The 13,927-nt window shown below is 41.8% G+C and overlaps 2 protein-coding genes across 2 annotated transcripts in view; one reads left to right on the forward strand and one right to left on the reverse strand.

Annotated features, from left to right (window-relative positions):
* Positions 1 to 3,654: 3,654 nt before the first annotated feature.
* On the reverse strand, positions 3,655 to 12,597 carry ARL6IP6 (ADP ribosylation factor like GTPase 6 interacting protein 6). Its single transcript, XM_060777082.2, has 4 exons — positions 12,165 to 12,597; positions 10,349 to 10,402; positions 8,676 to 8,808; positions 3,655 to 6,024 (listed from the first exon to the last, which is right to left on the reverse strand). Exons 1-4 carry the CDS (start codon positions 12,478 to 12,480, stop codon positions 5,931 to 5,933), a joined length of 597 nt encoding a protein of 198 aa, XP_060633065.2. The 5' UTR covers positions 12,481 to 12,597; the 3' UTR covers positions 3,655 to 5,930.
* A 253-nt stretch (positions 12,598 to 12,850) lies between these two features.
* The window catches only part of PRPF40A (pre-mRNA processing factor 40 homolog A), a 31,541-nt gene continuing 30,464 nt past the window's right edge, over positions 12,851 to 13,927 (forward strand). The window contains exon 1 of the mRNA XM_060777069.2: positions 12,851 to 13,546. Coding sequence (XP_060633052.2) covers positions 13,130 to 13,546 — 417 coding nt within the window. The 5' untranslated portion in view covers positions 12,851 to 13,129. The remainder of the gene's footprint in view (positions 13,547 to 13,927) is intronic.

Here is a 13,927-nt window from a genome sequence, read left to right on the forward strand (position 1 = left end):
ATACCAGCACTGTTTGGCAGAGAAAGCTAAAGACATTGTAAAACTATAACTCCTAAGGTTCCCTTAGTATTGAGCCATGTCAGTTAAAGTGGGGTCAAACTGTTTTAATTCTAGTGTAGATACATCCCAAAACTACGTTTCCCAGCCACATGACTGGATCACAAGATGGTAAAAGAATACCAGTATAAATAAATGTAAAGAACCAGTTCACAACTTCCAGAATCTTGTGTCCTCCAGGACATTTTATGCCCTCCAGAAATTCTGAGTTATAGCTCCCACTACTTGAAGTTATAGTCTGTTCTACAGTGTCCCAAAGTCACTAAACTGGGGAAAGCCGACATAAAAGGTGAAGCAATAGAGTAAATAATTGAATATATACTAATGGTGTCTGAAATGTGTGATGGCGGGAAAAGAAAATTATATTTGAGTCGCAGTTGGCAACTCAATCTGCTGCAACACTCATGGCAAATTCCACTCTGGAGATTACTAGGAAAGGGACCAAAAATAAAATGGTCAATATAATAGCTTCTATAATGAAACCACGGTGCAGCCACATCTTATATTAGAATGTGAAACAGTTGTTCCTGATTTATCTTCAAAAACATCCTTAAAAATTAATAGAACATTATGGTAAAGGGGCTGAAGCATTTTCCTTAGAAGTAAAGGTAAAGGACTACTTAAGTACAGAACAAAGAAAATTGAGTAAGAATATGCTAGAAGCTTATAAAAGCATGCACAGTATAGAAATGAATCGAAAGAACTTGTGTTCCCTGATACTCAGAATATCCAAGTTAATCAGGTGACAGTAGATTCCCACAAATGAGAAACAGTATAACATTTAATGTATTGTCGAAGGCTTTCATGGCCGGAATCACTCAGTTCTTGTGGGTTTTTTCGGGCTATATGGCCATGTTCTAGAGGCATTTCTCCTGACGTTTCGCCTGCATCTATGGCAGGCTTCCTCAGAGGTCTGCTGGAGCTGGGAAAAAAGGGGTTTATATATCTGTGGACTGACCAGGGTGAGACAAAAGGCTTTTGTAAGTTGGGCTAGGTGTGAATCTTTTCAACTGACCACCTTGATTAGCATACAATGGGCTGACTGTGCCTGGAGCAAACTCTTAATGAAAGGTGCTTAGAAGTCCCTGCCTGTTTTTCTCTCTGCTGTTTTAATTTTAGAATTTTTTAATACTGGTAGCCAGATTTTGTTCATTTTCATGGTTTCTTCCTTTCTGTTGAAATTGTCCACATGTTTGTGGATTTCAATGGCTTCTCTGTGTAGTCTGACATGGTGGTTGTGAGAGTGGTCAGCATATATCTGGTCAGTCCACAGATATATAAACCCCTTTTTTCCCAGTTCCAGCAGACCTCTGAGGAAGCCTGCCATAGATGCAGGCGAAACGTCAGGAGAAATGCCTCTAGAACATGGCCATATAGCCCGAAAAAACCCACAAGAACTGAGTATAACATTTATGTTCAGAATGTCTATGCTTATGGCTTAGAGGGCTTTAAAAAGGATTTGTCAAACTCAGAGGGTGAATCAATCAATAAACAAAATAACAAAGAGCCTTGTGAAACCTTCTAACTTAGCTGTACTTTGCTTGTTCCAACAATACATTTGCTTCTCTGTAAGGTGCCACAAGGCCCTGTTTTTGTTAGAGTGGATAAACACCTTGACCCTCCTGGAAGCTGCTGTTAATCACGAGTGTTGAATAGAAACACCATGTTTCTATGTTGGGAGGGTTCCCAACCGAAAAAAGGTGCTTGCCTTCATGCCTTGCTTGCTGGCTTCCAAAGCTAAACAGGTATTGTTTGCTTGCTGTGATACAGCAAAGAGACAACTTTTCTTACATTCACATGTCATGATTATCTATGACATATCCCTAAATAATTTTAAGCCAACAAAGGCCACATTCATATGAATGGGAATTGAATGTTCACTTTGCTGAGGAATACACAGGGGAAAAAATCCCTGTGGAGTTTAAACACTATCAAATGTTTGTACTTATTTACATTTATATTTTGCATTTCCAGCTGTGAGAACACAGATGTGTATCTAGATTTCTTTTTTTCTGTTCTGTCGTTATAACAATTCTATGAAAATTGAGCCGAGAGTAAAATGAAGAATAAGTAGCCCTAGTTTCACAACAGTGAGGATTTGAACCTGAATATCCTAAGTCCCTGCTCAACATTCAAACCACTACACAGGCTTCTTCTAATGAAATAGGCTATTGCATGAAATAGCTCATGTTGTAGTAAAATGTTGAGTCTCATTTTTAAAAATCCTGAGAAATAGTGTTAATCAAGAGAGTAATTTATTTAAGATGAGTTGTGATGATTAGAACAGAATTATAAGACAGCTAGGCACATTATACATTAACATTTAAAATTAACAGGTGACTAAAAAACAGATTTCCATAGTAGAAGCAATGCCTGCATCCAATGAAAAACAAACTTTGATTCAACCATTGCGGCATTCACTTCTAGCAAAGTAATGAGGATTACAAGTTAATCTAACTCACAAGCCATTTCATAACTCTAATCCAGCTCCAGGATAGATCAGGTATTCTTGTAATGTATGATTGAGTTAACAAATATAAAGCACCTGAGCTGTTGACACATTTGCAAGACAATGCATGCCTTTGTCATTTCTCACTCTGTTCAAATGATTTTCATTGCTATCTGCTCCCTGAAGATATACTGATTGCATCCAAGCATTTGATAGTTTTACTGCCTGAGTCACTTATGATTGTCCAAGTTTCAATTCATCCCTGCTGCTACCTGAGTTTAATCTGTCACTCTGTAATGCCTATAGTTGAAGATAGAATATTTTTAATTCTTTCACTCTCCGAGTCTGACTCAATTTTTGAAAAAGAAAAAAAGAGAAAATGCAGCAGTAACACCTGTAGTGCATACCATATCCAATGCAATGGACAGGTTGAATGTCTCTTATCCAAAATGCTTGGGACCAAAAGTCTTGAGCTAAGTTTTTTTTTAATCGTATCAGAAATGACTTGAGAAACAGAGTTGCTTCTGGTGTGAGAGTCGGCCGTCTGCAGGGACATTGCCCAGGGAATGCCCGGATGTGCTACCATCCTGTGGGAGGCTTCTCTCCTGCATGGGAGCTTGGGGCTGGAGAAGTGGATTGGCGTACATGACTCAGCTCCCATTTATGCCTTCACTCACACATTGAGAATCTAGTTTTAAATAACATTATCAATTGAACCAATGTAGACAATCCCTTTGAAGCCCTTTTGCCAAGATGGTTACTAGAGCATTTCATCAAATCCTAGTTTGTTAAACCCTGAGCTAAAGAACATGCCTCTGTGGCATCACAATTCATACAATTGTTGCACATTCTCTCTTGATGTGTCACTGCCAGACATAATGGTAAAGAAAGACCCATGCGCTGTGACAAAGAAAGATATGGGGACAGTTTCAGAAAGGCCCATCATTCCTTGGTCAGTATTTGGCAAGTACTGACTGCTATTTGGAATCTCCCATGTGTGCAGAAAAGGGCCAAATTAGTAAGTACAACCAGGGAAAACATTCTCATTCAAGAGAGACAACAGAGATTAGGTATAAGGTTTCATACCTTGCAACTTCTGCAGTAATATTCACACAGAAGAAATTGTCAAAAAAAGATCATAGAAGAAATATGACCAAAATATTTTATTGCCATAAAAATTATTGCATTTTTGGAATGTAGGAAAATACTATGCAGACAAAACAAGCTAAACATACAATATACAAGTGAATATGTTACATGGATCAGTTGTTGGTTCAGGTCAGAATGACAACTTATTTTTAATTACAATGTTTTAATAAGCTATCTTGGCACTTATTTTAATAGTATATACAGCATACTGTTCAAAGTGGCTCTTAAAACACAGCCTACTCTGTCAAAGTGCTGAATAAACAGAGCAAGCACATTTGGTTTAGACACAAGATCTGTGCTCTTTCTTTCCCCTCTGTTCCTTTGGTGTGTCCGTGAGATGTAGAGTGGAAGATTTCATTTCCCCTTTTCAATTATTGCTATAATATGACTAAATGTGAAAGTATGGTTAACTTTTACCATGCCTTAGCACAGGCATGAGCAAACTTCAGTCCTCCGGGTGTTTTGGACTACCTCCCAGAAATCCCAGCCAGCTTACAGGCTGTTAGGAAATGTAGGAGAGCCGAAATTTGCCCATGCCTGATTTAGCAACATAAGCTGAAATTGTGTCGGCTTCTTAAACCGAACTTAATGTTAACCAAGTTTGTCCTCAGATGTCATAAGCAATATTAAATTGAAAACAAGACCTCTTGCAGCTGTGCCAGATGAAGGAAGAGGCTCATTAAGCCTAAGTTTGTGTAGGTCAATGCAAATTCCTAGTATATTATTGCATCCATTAAGCCTTAGAACACATATAAAAGAAATCATATAGGCCTATATTTAATTAGTAGTTCCAACTAGATCTGATTCCTTGAATAAAATGTTAAATAATAAGCCAACACTTATGTAGATCCTATTAATTCAGATCTTCTCTAGTTCAGAGTATTACTATATCTTGGCTATTTGAAGACAACAAATTACATTATTCAAAAATGTCCTTATTGGGATTATTGGAATAATAACCATAGAGAAAGCAATGTAAATTTAAGATGGATCTTTCTGAACACCAAAATCATTATCTTCACATGGATATAATTATTTCAGGCATGTACTCTAATAAAAGTCTTAAGGAAAACAAATGTGTGACCTCATTGAAAAAATACGTTTTAAAAACTGAAGAATGTTTGTTGCAAAATGCAACTATCAAACTGCTTAACCATCTGAAAGTAAAGCTACATTCATTCACACCTGCCTTAATACAGGCTTATTACTGTGGCCTTACAATTGAAGTTATGCTAATTGTCTGCTTCTGTTGGTGGGAATGTTCCCCCTACAGAGTTCTGTTCTCAGGCTACTTTTGCCTTCTTTTTCTACAGCTGTTTTTTTATTATTATTATTTTTGAACAAAATATTGCCAGGCTGCATTTCTAGAAGACAAAAGCAACAGTGAGGAGAAGAAAATTGTGTATGTTGTATGCCTCCTTTCTGCATTTCAAGTCTCTCTGAAGATTTTACACCTTCTATAAAAGATACGTTTTCCTCCATCATAGAATAGAATGAAGATCACAATAAATCTGTATTTACAGCCTTTTTTTTCACACAACCCTCTAGATATTTCAGAGTACAACTGTTCCTGACCACTTGCCATTCTTGATGGGGCTAGTGAGAGACTAAAATCTCCAAAAGGCACCAGGTGAAGAAAGCTGTAGTAATTGTGTTGTATTTCTTACATATGTACAGGAAACATAATTTTAAATCATTAAAAATATAAAATACTTTAAATCTGTTAACATTTGATGTGCAAATCTTGATTACCGTTGGCATCTATAGAGCAGAAATGTCCAGTAACAATAACATTTTAGAAATTTAAAAATTATTTCAATCCCTGATCTGTCATGGAGAAGAAATGTTTCCACAATACCTTTTTGCTCCTTGTGGAAAATCAAAGTCCAAGGCTTGTACTTAAATATGCAGCATGTCAAAATAAGATTCAAAAGAAGGCATAAAAGGTCATCTAACAAGTTCAGTAGAATGAACCAACACAAAACAAGCATTTTAACATCACTGATCCAGAGAAGTTTCCTTCCCTTCACAATAGTTACCAAGCAGAGTCAGTTTGAAACCACCCTCACCTGTGGCTGTCATGCTGTACATAGCAGTTAGACATTTGTCAGAAAGTCAGTTAATTTCTGTACATAGCAATCTCTCTCAAACTCAAGCTGGTTTCTAGAAAAAAATGCATGCATGTGGAGAAAGTAAATGACAATGGAGATACTTGTAGGAAACAGTGCATTTTCTATAAAGCTGAGATACGGTGAATAATACATCTGTATACACACTAAAAAAGACACCACACGACAGTGAGAGCTGCCACTATTCCATTAAGTATGGCCATACTGTAGCCCATGTGAAAAGAGTGTCCAGTCATTCGCCTAAGAAGAAAATAAGAAGATAAATTAGTAGGTAAAAGAAATATTGAAGGTCGAAGAAATTCACTTATTCTAATAGGAATATTCAAAGACAAATTGGAAGTGACAAAGATCACAGGATATCTCTCCAGATGGATTTGATTTCAACTTCCAGAAGCCTTAGCCAGCATGCGAAGGGACTGTGGGATAAGCAACTCGAAGTATTGGAATACAGAGGTTTCCTGTACAGGTGGTCCCCAAGTAAGTTTGTTTTTGTTGAATTTGTATGCAAGTTGGAACAGAAACATGTTTAAGTATAACTCCAGTCAAATATATATAAGATTTGGATAGCATAGGGAAGGGTTAACACCCCTATGGCATTTGTTTTGCTTTCTTCATCCTTGGTCACAACAACAACAACAACAACAACAACAACAACAAACTTTATTTGTATTCTGCCCTATCTCCCTGAAGAAACTCTGGGCAGATTCCAATCACAAAAAGGCAAAAACATTCAATGCCTGAGCACAACAACCAATATACACATAACAACAAAAATAATAACCCAACATATAAACAAATTATAACTTAACAACAACATTAAAATAAAAACACAGAAGATTTCATCTCATTTTTTATCACTGTGATAACTGGATTTTGAAAAAAATGGCTTGTTGTGGATTGGTGAGAAAGCTTCAGTGGAGACACCTTTTCCCCCATGATAACTCTTTCAGCAGTGAATTTGTCTTCCTAGGGGCAGCTTTCTCAGATTTCCTGTAGCCTCACCCCAGTTCTTAACTATGAGTTGTCTGTAAGTCAGATTTTTCTAACTTAGGGACTGCCTGTATTCGATTTTACTTCAATAAAACCTGCCACAAACTGCAGAGCTCCATCTAGTGGCAACATGATGATCCTTCCCTGTTCTGGCCACCCTTTTCTGGAACGATCTTCTCTTGTCATACAGAACATGTGTTTACTGATCATGCATTTATTACCGTTATTTAAAAAACTACTTGTTTACTGTTCCAAACCATTAAGAGATTAGTTGTTCTAGTTCTTGTTTTACAAAGCCTCCAATTTCTTAAACAGTTGTGTTTTTATTCTTCTCTATGTCATCGTCTGCTGGAAACAACTTTGGCATTTTATGTTATCAATTACTTGTTTTATCTATAGCCCGACTCCCTCTTAATATGAGGCTCTGATAGGCTTACACTGTAGGATAAAATATACAGCTAAAAGAACACATAATACATTTTTTTTAAAAAATAGACACACCTATGAACAATTATGAAAATCAAAATTCATTTGTACAACTAATTAAAGAGCTGAAGTTCCACTGCCTAGCCCCTGAGATGGCTCTCCTATGTCCTCACCAAGTATGCCTCGGTGAGACTGTGAAAAAACCCACCTGAAGACCTTAGAATTCAGGCAGGTTCATAGAGAAGAGATGGTCTTTCAGATAGTCTGCACATAAAATCTTCCCAAAATGGAAGCACTTACATAGTTTAAATTGAGTTTAAAAGGAAGTATTGGAGACCCTAAGAGATGTTAAAGGTAAAGGTAGTCCCCTGACATTGAGTCCAGTCATGTCTGACTCTGGGGTGTGGTGCTCATCTCCATTTCTAAGCCGAAGAGCCAGTGTTGTCCGTAGACACCTCCAAGGTCATGTGGCCGGCATGACTGCATGGAGCGCCGTTACCTTCCCGCTGGAGCGGTACCTATTGCTCTACTCACATTTTGCATGTTTTCGAACTGCTAGGTTGGCAGAAGCTAGGGCTGACAGCGGAAGCTCACGCCGCTCCCCAGAATCGAACCTGCGACCTTTCGATCAACAAGCTCAGCAGCTCAGTGCTTTAACCCACTGCGCCACTGTTAGAATGTTTTAATTTACACCTTGCACTGATATTATCAAACAGAAGTTTTGTGACAGATGTGAAAACTTATAGTGGTGCACACCCTGCTGGCCAATTTATAGAACTGCTTAAAAACAATTTCAACAAAATTTACAAATAGGTGGTAACAAAATAGTCAACATAGCCAGAAGATTACATTAGCTAGAATGGAAAGTACAGGAAAATATTGGTCTATCTTGCCTATACTGTTGGAAACCATTCACCAGGTTTTCAGGCAGGAGTTGTTTTCAAAAAAGATTGTGTGGAATGAATGTAGGGCCTTTTGCATGAAATGCAATGTATGGGCTCTGCACCTATATCCTCTCCTTATTTGTTTCTCCAAGAATTAAATCCTTGACTAAAGATAGAAGTAAATCCAATCTTTCTTTCTTTCCTGTTTCAGTTGTCTGTTCAGTTTCTAAGTTCTCCAGATTGGGTTTGGGGCTTGCACAGTGGTCTACTGTAGAAAAGCTGCCTCTTACCAGTTTTGTTGAATGCTGCTATTCTGCCAGTGAAATACCATCACTAGATACTGCCTATAGAGTTCATGCCATTCTAACTGGACATTTGAGACTTCACTCAGGTAGCCAATCAACATAAAGTATGATTTTATTTTCTAGAAAGCACAATTGTGTTATAATCAACAAGTTTATTAAGATTGTTCCTTAAACATCTTGAGTTACACACTATGTTATACTTGGTGTGCCTAATGTATGAATTTCTACAGCTGATTTGCAATTTCTACAACACGTCACATTTTAATCTTAGTAAAGCGATACTCACTTGAATCGTGCAGGAGAGAGTGGGGTAGGAGGAAACATTCCTGGTTCAAAGGAATCAAAGTATGTCACTGTCCAGGAAAAACTGCAGCACGACAGCCCAGCCATTAATGACAGAACAAGAAGAGTCCAAAATCCTTGCAAAAGAAGAGCACAGTAGTAAACATTGAAAGCTTAAAATACAACATTAAAAAGATAATACACAGGAGTTATTGCTAGAAAGTAGAAAAACAAAGGAGGTAACAGGCATACAATTGTCTAAATACAATTCTATCTACACATATTTACTCAGATGATGAATGTGGAATATTCCCATATAATACCTGGACCATTACTTCTTAAACTGAGGGTTCTGGCCTCAAATGGGGTCCCCTTAGCTCTATGTTGGGTTCACGACAAATTTGGTAACAATTTTCTTTCTGAATGCCACCTAGATATTTACAACAACTCTGTTAGCAACAACTCTGCAGAAATCGCTGTAGCTATATTGCACAAAAAAGGAAAACCAGACTGTTCAGCAAGCCTTGCAAATGCTGATTTATTAGTAAGTGTTTGATTTATATAACTTTTTATATACCTATATAGCTGGGGTCACATAAAAATTTCCTGGGAACCTTGCTCCAGATAGTAGCTTCATAGTATTTTTGACTGCTTTATTCATAGCAAACAAGGAGTTAGCTTTCAAAGTACAGGGAATATATGTTGCCTTCAATGGAACGTATATCCCCCCACCCCACACAGTGCTTGTCATTCCAATCCCATTTTTGGAAAAAAAAAATCATTATACTCATAATTACCTCCTCTAAGGTGAGCAATCTCACTATGTTTTTGATTTTCCTATCCTCTGCTGGTTTAGACTGAGATCCTTATAACACTAGATTGCTATAGCAGTATGGTTTCACATAAACTACCATACCAATGGTAGTTAAAGGATCCTGGGATTTGAAGTTTAGGGAAGAGTACCTAGGATTCTCCACCACAGAGGTCTTTCCCCACCCCCCAACTAAAAACCTTGGAAATCTACAATATGTTGCCATGATAGTTAGACGTGAGACATTGTGCTATAAAAATGTAATGTAAGGAAAGAAGGAGGACCCTTATTAAAAAAGGAGGAAGAGGCATTTTTAAATGAGGAAGAATAACTTCTGCTTCTATATAAAGCTCCTCCTCCAGACTATAACAGACCAAGGAGAGCAAGCACATTTGTGAAAGAGAAAACTTAAAAGTTGTTTTTGGTTTTAAGGAAAAATTTAAAAATATAGGTGGTGGTGACCTCAATTATGGTCTTGTGGTTACATTATACCCACCTCACTCTAAAGCACTTAATAATTCATTTTATACTAAGTGAGTGGGTAGAATAACATAAGACACTTAAGGCATAAATCAAGATAACTGTAATGTGATTTCAGCATACATGATTTGTTATAATTTTAAATTTACAAATGTAGGCATGCTTGGAAATATTTTTTTGGAATATGAATGGAATACATATTAGCACTCATTGAACATTATAAACCTCAAATGTAGGATATTTATTTTGATTATTAATTAAGGTGTTGGATAATTTTACTGTTCCTTTAAAAAAGAATCATTTTTAAAATATAGCAGTCATTGATCCAAGAATGAGTAATGCACCAGTAAGTGTTCCACAATGAATGAATTTTAAAAATGTCTTACCTAAAATACTTGTTTCTACAGTATCTTCAGCCCTTGCTTTTTCATATCTCAAATCTGCAAGGAGAAGGCATGGTTATCTACAGTAGCCACTGGGACCTACCCTCAGAAAACATTTTGAATATCTTGCTTATGTTTTTTTTAAGAAAAGAAAATCATTTTGTCTCTTTGCAATCATGAAAATTGGCCACATCCTCTCTTTCCTGAACTTCTCTATGCTGTAGCCTGGGTACATTCACCTGTCTATAAATATATGTACATAGAAACTCCTATGACATCAAGAATGCCTGAGTGAAATTTAGCTTTGAATGTGGTAAATAATATGTATATCGTGTAGAATCAGATCCCATATGATCTTGGAAGCTAAGCATGGTCAGACCTGGTTAGCACTTAGATGGGAGGCTCCCAGTGAAATACAGCCAACAGGTGCTGTTGGCTGTATTTCAGGGAAGAAACTGGTAAAACCACCTCTGAGTATTCATTGCCTAAGAAAACCCAATCAAATACATGGGAACGCCATAAACAGTCAGGTAGTCTAAAGGCATGTGCATGCACACACACACCAGGGCGTGTAACCATCCAATATATTATGAAGCAGGGGCCTAAATACCTAAAAGCACCAGATCTTCTCTGATCTTGGAAGCGAAGTTGTATCAATACTGCTTACTACAAGGATAAAGGACCATCAAGGATTGATGGATGCTGTATACTTTATTTCAGATGAAGAAACTATCAAAACCTCTGAGTATTCCTTGCCCTTCACAGGCAATGCGACGACAAACACTACGCACATACTATAAATAATAATAGCAAAGACTGAGGTATCCGTTTATCCAATATGGGGGATATTTTTCTTCTAAAATTCCAGAGGTTGGCACTATATTTGTATTAATAAGCTACAACTGAGTCTTGCTTTCCTGTGAACTCACTGTGAACCTTTAGCCAATCACGCATGACCCATCATAACTATGCTTGCGTAGGGTGACAGTAAACTTTAGAATTAATTCAGATTGACACCGCTTTAACTGCCATGGCTCAATGCTATGGAATCCTGGGAGCTTGGTGAGGCACCAGCACCTTTTGGCCCCATCTAGTAAAGGTTTCCCCTGACATTAAGTCTATTCGTGTCCAACTCTGGGCGGTGGTGGGGGGTGCTCATCTCAATTTCTAAGCCAAAGAGCCGGTGTTGTTCGTCGACGTCTTCAAGGTCATGTGGCTAGCATGACTGCATGGAGCACTGCTACCTTCCCGCAGAAGTGATACCTATTGATCTACCCACATTTTGCATGTTTTCGAACTGCTAGATTGGCAGAAGCTGAGGGTAATAGTGGGGGCTCACCCCGCTTCCTGGATTTGAACCGCTGACCTTTCAGTCAGTAAAGTTCATCAGCTCAGCAGTTTAACCTGCTGTGCCACCAGGGGGACATTTGGCCCCATCTACAATGCTGTATAATGTACGTCACTGTACTGAACTGTATTATACGAGTCTACACTGCCATAGAATGCAGTTCAATGGAAGTGCAGATGGGGCTTCTGGCAGAACAGGCCAAAGACCTTGTAAACCTATAACTCTTGGGAAGAATTGCATTGATCCATGGCAGTTAAACTGGGTGTCAAACTGCATTCCTCCTCCAGTGCAGCCATGTTGCATCAGATCCAGTTCAGGAGTGAACCACTTTGGGGCTTAAGCGATTGAGGGGGGGAAGGACGGGGCCTGGGGCTGTTTGGAATTGTGGGAGTGGGGAGCCAGAACTCCTGGAGGGCCCAATTTGGCGTTTCTCGGCGGGTTCCGAGCGCCCCCCGCCCCCCCAGCGCTCACCTCTCAGCACCAGGCAGCCGAGGGCGAGCAAGAAGGCCAGGAAGGTCACGGCCAGGAGGCAGCAGAACACAGCGCAGATCCTGCTGGGCCACCGGCGCCCGGGGAGCGACACCCCGAGCAGGCCCGCCCGAGGAGAATTCGCGGGGGAGGCCTCGTAGCTTCGCCCAAGGCCGCCCAGCACGCCTCCCGCACCCCCTCCCTCGCCCTCCTCCTCCTCCTCGAAGTCCGCCTCCAGGGTCCGCGCCACCCCGCCTCCGTCCGGCGTCCAAGCCGCGCTAGGCCCGCTCTGGCTGGAGCCCCGATAGGACGCTGCCATGGCAACCGAACACTCAGGCAGGAGGGGCGGGGGAAGCAGAGGCCCACCACTCGGCCTACACCGGAAGTCTAGGCAAGAAAAAAGGTGGGTGGGGAAATCTAGAAGCCCCGCCTTTTCCTGCGTAACGGCAACGAGTGGCCTCCCATCATGCTCCGCGCCTTGAACCCTCCCCTTTTCTTAACCCTCACAACGGCTCTCCTTTCTCTTTGCCCGCCCCCTCCTCCTTTCCCTGGGCTAAGGAAGGGCCCTCTTGGGCTTCCGTAGCCCTGCTAGCGGAAGCCGCTTTCCCAGTGTCCTTTGCGCGGCCCGTCTCTTTTTTTCCCTCCCCTCCCCCTTCCCGCCTGTGCTTCCCATTCCTCCGCCTGAGGCCTTCTTCTGGTGGGACGAGGCCCGGCCTTGCCCGCCTGCCCGCGCCGCTTTGGCCTCCTGCGGCGAGGAAGACACAAGAGGGTTTTTTTGTTTGTTTCTCGGCCCCGCCCGCGCCGTAGGCTGACTTTCGACGACAAAGCCGCCCCCCTCCCCCCACTCCGCGCGCAAATTTCCCCCCCGGGGAGTTCCTTCCGCGCCCCTCTCCTCAGGCAAGCAGGCAGGCAGGCCGGGCCTAGGCGCTCGCTCGAGAGAGAAAGGGAGGGAGGCCGCCCGGCCGGCCATGTCAGGCGGGGACTCGGCGGCGGCCTCCCCGCAGGCGCTGCCCTTCTCGCTGCCCAAGCCGCCCCCCCTCATGCAGCTCAACCCGGGCGAGGGCGTCCGGCCGGGCCCTGAGCAGTCGCCCAAGAGAGGCCGCGGCCCCGACTGGCCCTCCGGGAAGCCCGTCAGCCTCTTGGCGCCGCTCCTGCCCCCGCGCGGGGAGCCCGAGCCCCTACTGCCCTTCGGGCCCGCTTCCCGCCAGCCGCTCCGGGGAAGGATGCTCGGCAGGTGCGGAGGAGGAGGAGGCGGCCCCGGAGGAGGAGGAGGCCCCGGAGGCGGGGGGAACCCTCTCAACCCGGCCATGAGGCCCGGAGGAGGAGGAGGAGGACCCGGTGGAGGCGGAGGTGGCGGCGGCGGCATGGGCCGAGACGCCCTCATGGTGAGTTTTGGCGTGGCCCTTGACCCCCACGCAGACTTAATGCAGCCTGGCGCCGCTTCACGTGCCTGCACACAATGCCTTGGGACTTACATGCCAAAAAGTGCCGGCGCCTCACCAAACTCCAAACTCCCAGGATTCCATAGCGGTTACAGTAATGCCAGGCAGCATTCATTCTCGTGCCCGTTTGGTTGCCGACCCTCAACTACACCCCCAACACTTTCCTCCAACCCGCTTTCGCAAGCCTCCCAATTTTGTGTGGTATTTATCCCTTTATGTCCTGTGGTCAAGAGCCCCTGGTGGTGCAATGGGTTAAACCAGTGGTTCTTAACTTGTGGGTCCCTAGATGTTTTGGTCTTTAACTCTCAAAAATCCTAACAAGTG

This window comes from Anolis sagrei, chromosome 1, assembly GCF_037176765.1.
Source record: "Anolis sagrei isolate rAnoSag1 chromosome 1, rAnoSag1.mat, whole genome shotgun sequence".
Taxonomy (NCBI): Eukaryota; Metazoa; Chordata; class Lepidosauria; order Squamata; family Dactyloidae; genus Anolis; species Anolis sagrei.